This window comes from Musa acuminata, chromosome BXJ1-5 (genome assembly GCF_036884655.1).
Source record: "Musa acuminata AAA Group cultivar baxijiao chromosome BXJ1-5, Cavendish_Baxijiao_AAA, whole genome shotgun sequence".
In the NCBI taxonomy this organism is placed as follows: Eukaryota; Viridiplantae; Streptophyta; class Magnoliopsida; order Zingiberales; family Musaceae; genus Musa; species Musa acuminata.
Genome location: NC_088331.1, coordinates 37,820,351 through 37,825,256, shown reverse-complemented (window position 1 = coordinate 37,825,256; position 4,906 = coordinate 37,820,351). Strand labels below are relative to the sequence as shown.

At 45.4% G+C, this 4,906-nt stretch overlaps 1 protein-coding gene across 1 annotated transcript; it reads right to left on the bottom strand.

The window, feature by feature from the left end:
* Positions 1-1,317: 1,317 nt before the first annotated feature.
* Positions 1,318-3,960, bottom strand: LOC103974100 (probable trehalose-phosphate phosphatase 6). The gene is made up of 11 exons (XM_009388851.3): positions 3,548-3,960; positions 3,328-3,468; positions 3,163-3,234; positions 2,977-3,072; positions 2,795-2,848; positions 2,617-2,718; positions 2,451-2,528; positions 2,266-2,335; positions 2,047-2,117; positions 1,828-1,920; positions 1,318-1,644 (listed from the first exon to the last, which is right to left on the bottom strand). The coding sequence occupies exons 1-11, from the start codon at positions 3,803-3,805 to the stop codon at positions 1,567-1,569; spliced, it is 1,113 nt and encodes a 370-aa protein (XP_009387126.2). The 5' UTR covers positions 3,806-3,960; the 3' UTR covers positions 1,318-1,566.
* Between the last annotated feature and the right edge of the window lie 946 nt (positions 3,961-4,906).

Here is a 4,906-nt window from a genome sequence, read left to right as displayed (position 1 = left end):
ACCATCTGCCACCAAGGGCATATGTATCCCTTACAAACATGACATGAGAGACAACCGTGACAGCTTGCTTCCTATGTGGGAGGGCTTAGCTCTTCTCCAATCCAAGGAAGATTCCCTTATCCTGAAATGTTATCAGATTTCATGCAATGGATAGATATAGCTTCCCGGCTTCTGCCTCAAAAATGCAGATAAGGTCAACCGTCGGCTGAGAGTTGGAAACCCCAAAACGGTACAGTAGACATATAAAGACATGAGTCCTCCCTGGCACTTTCCAATTCATAATACGTCGGGACCCCACCTATGTGGCTGCTTCATCATGACTGTAATGAATGGATCATGGCAAGGTTGCTGTGGTTGGTGGATTTGGAAGTGGAGAGCACAGAGAGGATAAGGAAGTTATGTAGTTTTGGGTGTGGTGGATGCTCTCTGGTAATCATGTTGTTCTACATGCTGGTGTATGCTTATCTGAAACCGATATGGTTAGAAAGAAGAAGCAGATGATTGCTTCAGTGCTGAAAGCCACGAATCATGGGGAAAAAGTAGACGTGAGAAAGCATGGCATGTAAAGTAGGAAGAAGTAGCTGCTAAATTGCTCAATCATGGGTGTGAGGAAGAACAGCAAGCACATTTTTACAAGGACCAACTGAAAACTACAGATGACAACTCATCAGTCTCCATCCTTTTTAATCAACAGTGAGTGAATCCATGATTTGGATCTCTTGATTCAGTTGATTCTGAAATGAAATCATGCTGAACCAGTTGCTGCAAAGACAGCAGCAGCAATTGCTTCGGATTTAATGTTTGCTACACTAACAGAGCATTCTTTGAGCAGAGTCAATAATATCTTTCTACAACTTCAGAGTCAATACCATCATCGATGTCAAGATTCAAAACACAAAAAGTAAATAAGGTGGAAACAAGATGTGAAAGCAGATCAAACCAAGTGAACTGGACACATGAAACACGGGAGAGTTCAGCAAGGAAATGATGTGCCGAAGTCTGGAACCATGGACCACTCACTACCAACAAGCATTCCATACTTAACATGCTTGAGACAAAAAAAGGACATCCACGGAAACATTAAACGTCAAGCTAGTCGAGAACATGCACTGCTGGGTTTCTTCATGACAGAATCATGTACTCATGCATCACTTGCCAATATGTTTACTAACCACAAGTAGGGAACTTTGTTCAACCAAAATATGGCATAAGATTCAGAATCATATCCTTTCTTTTACATCCTGTTATGGTGGCTGCCATAGCCCAACATCCACAAGTACCATACGGTAGACCTTTTTTTTTTTTTGGCTGCAGAAAGAAAACAATTGGTGTTCCTTCTTTTTTGATTGTACAAAGATCTAATTACAAGATTACAGCTGCTCGTGTAAAGGGAAGAAAGCTTGAATTGCAGTGCTTTCAAGTCCAAGAAGAAGAGTAAGGGGACATAGAGATTGCTCTGCCTCTTTATGAGGCGTTCTTTGCACCTAAAATAAGGGGATTACATGAACTCCCCGTTTCATTGGGTCCCATCAGACCTAAGCTTTCACAGGGGTGGTGGGGCAACCTCTATGCTACTTGCACCTTGGAACAAGCCTTCATCGACAGGCGCTTCCACTCCACTAGCCGCACTAAGAAGTCCTTAACCTGGCACAAAAACACCAAGAATAATGTCAACAACTAGGGCACTGTGCAAGTATAATTTGTATATGATGAGGTGCATCACTGTTCACTGTTGCCATCAAGTGGTCCTTGACATGAAGCAGACCCTGGTAACGTCGCATAGCAAATAAGAGAGAGAGTGCCCAGCAAAGGGCCATGAGCACTTGCCTCGGATGGCTCTTGCAGGGAATAAGTGGCATTTGTCTCCTTCGGAAACTTCGAGACAAGGATGCCAAAGCCTTGTCCTCTGTCTCGCAATACCTATTACAGACATACGACATTAATTTCCTCTGTCGATAATGTTGTTCGATTAACAAGGAAAAGAAGTCGAGTAGTATATCGACCAATTGCACTTGTGGTCTAGCTTAGAATTCGCTTAGCACCCACCTTGAACGCATCTTCATCGGTGCGATCATCTCCGATATAGACCGGCATTACGTTTGTGCAGTTGGCAAATCCTACAGAGAAATGGACATTATTCAAATGAGCGGCTGAAAAGTTGATGATTTCACATAAAATACCATCAATCGAACAAACTACTGAAAATGAAGCGAATTGCTGAAAATGATGTGACGTAACACATGTTTGGGATTTTTCTGAGCTTACCAAGCGACTCCAACAGGAACTCCAATGCCTTCCCCTTATCCCACTTGATTGTGGGACGAATCTCTAACACCTACAGTTGGAGGCACCAAAGAAACAATGTCACAATCAGATTTCGTCTAAACAGTGATGTGTGTTCCCTTCCACGCCAATCAGTGGTGGCCAATAGCCTCAGATCAAATTCGCACCTTTCTTCCCTGAGTGAGCCGCAGTTTGGGGTACTCCTTCAACACACACCTCACCTGCTCGAACAACGAACTCCAACTCTGCACAAAATCGATTCTTTTGAACTTAATCATCACGACTAGATTTAGCTTCTCACTTCAAGCACTCAAATACGAAAGGAAATCTAACCTTTTCATCCACACATCTGAAGTGGACGGATACACAGAACTTGTTGTTCTCCACCCGGGCACCAGGTGTGGATTTGGTCCTCTCCAACAATGCCTTGTGAACCTGAAGGCAATTACCGTATCTTAGCAATGAAACAAGGAGGAGGATTGATGGCGAGGAACTAAGCAGAGAAACCGACCGCGTCTATCATGGGGAGGAACTCGCTTGCCGGTTGAAAGAGAACGGGTTTGGCCTGAACCACACAAAGCGAGAGGAGAGGATAAGCATGCAGGCGAAATATTCTGCAAGAGATCGATTCAGTTTGAGGGTGGGGTTGGTGTGGGGGTGTGGGTGTGGGAAGGGAGGAGGAGGAGCGCCTACTCTGGCCTTGTCGTGTCGGGGCTTCGTGGGGCCTTTGATGTCCATGCCGTGGCTACCAGCGTAGTATAGGTCGGCCAGTCGCACGAAGTTAATGACCTGCGCACCATTAGAACCATGGAGTCAGGAAGGAAACATAGGACGCAAGAGAGGTGCATCCGAGAATGGCGAACTGCAATGGAAATGTACCTTGTCCAGGCATCGCCCGCTGACGATCGCGGTGGGGAAGTACCTCGCCACGTCCCTGACCGCCTCTCTCATCTGATAACCCACACGGCAACAGGAAAATAATCAAAATCACATCTTTGGGCAGAGGAATAGCAACGGGAGAAGAAGAAAGGCACATGGTCTGACCGCGTCGGACATGAAAGCGGAATCGGGGTCGTCGACGATGGGCGATAGTGTGCCATCGTAATCCATGAACATCACGATCTGCTTCCCTTTGGAGGCGCTCATGATCTGCTCGAACTTGTTCAACGCCGAGGGATGCCGCACCTGCCAAAACATCATTAGCACCCGACAAGAACAAACTTTAGACGAGCAGAACAGGAGAACAATTACAAGAAGCACTCACAACCCACGCGGAATGCTCGTCGACGGCGGCGTCGCCGGAAGGCAGGGCGGCGGTCGCTTTCGCGTGGGTGGGAGAAGAGGCCTTCATGGACTCCACCCACGCGCCGATCCTGCCGCTACCGACCTCGAGCTGGGAGAGGTACTTCCTCCGGCCGTAGGCCCGGGGGGGCGGGTAGGGAAACAGGGGAGACGAGCCGGCCACCGCCGCCACCGCGATGGCGGCCACGGCCTCCACCGGCACAACATTCTGCTTCGTCATCGCGTATCGAGGGAAAAGCTCGAGTGCAACGGCGGGGTATCGAATCGGATGGGGGAGGGGAGGCGGAGGAAAGATGGGATCTTTATGTTGCTAGTCGTCTGCAGGGCGGATTTTTAAGGCTGCGGCAATGGGGCGCTTGTGGTTCGCGGAGGTGGGCGAGTTGGCGACGGAGAGCGAGGGGTAGAGAGAGGTGATTTATAAGTGGAGGGAGGACTCGTGGGCCGGGCCCCACAGGAGGGAGTTGGGAGGCCCGCGTGGGGCCCTTCGTCGACTCATCCTGCACGTGCGTCCTCGTGGGACCCACGTGTCGTCGCACACGCGTCGCTACTGGGCGTGCTCCTGTTCCCGAGCACGTAATTCCAAGGCGCATAGGCGGCTATTATTATTATTATTTTTTTTTTTCTTTTTCGATTCTCTTTTAGAAGTGATAGATTTTTTTTTTTTGGGAGCCGATTTCATTTATGGGACTATTAAATAGAAAGTACGGCGATGGTTAAATGCATATACAAGATTTGAGGATCAATATAAATTTATTATATTAAATAAAAAATAATTATTATTATGTAACCACATGACAATTAAGGTAGTCTAATACAAAATGATGGTTGAATGGGATAAACATTGTGAATTTATTCCTACAAATAAAAATAGTTATTTTTACAATTATTATGTAATACAATAAGCTTACATCCTTATCATAGAGCAATAATCCTATCAAGGAGTATAAAGCCGATCCTCTATCTAAGATAAGAAATAATAACATGTGATAAATACAGAGTGTTTGGTATGATTTGTCATTCACACAAATTTTTTGGGTTAAAACCTTCTAAGATTTCAGATGATTTTATCCTCTCAAGATAATTAAAAAAAAAAAGAGTCTTATTTGATTCTATATCAAATCTTAAAATTTCAACTCTTAAGATTAAATATTATTTTATTATTATTATACATAAATAATATTATTTATGTGAAAAGATGATGTTGTTTCGGGGAAAGAGCATGTGAGTGACGCCCCTCACAAGCCCATGAAAGAAGTAGCCCGAGAGAACAAAACCACCACCGCCATATATTCTATTGTATTTAATGTCTTATACTATGAAT

Bases quoted from the DNA above. Each gene is read 5' to 3' on its own strand.
- LOC103974100 (XM_009388851.3), bottom strand. From the start codon at position 3,805: ATGACGAAGCAGAATGTTGTGCCGGTGGAGGCCGTGGCCGCCATCGCG. The intron at 2,118-2,265 runs GTAAGCTCAGAA...ATTTCTCTGTAG, and splicing joins GTTCCTGTTGGAGTCGCTTG to GATTTGCCAACTGCACAAAC. The intron at 1,921-2,046 runs GTGGGTGCTAAG...TGTCTGTAATAG, and splicing joins CCGATGAAGATGCGTTCAAG to GTATTGCGAGACAGAGGACA.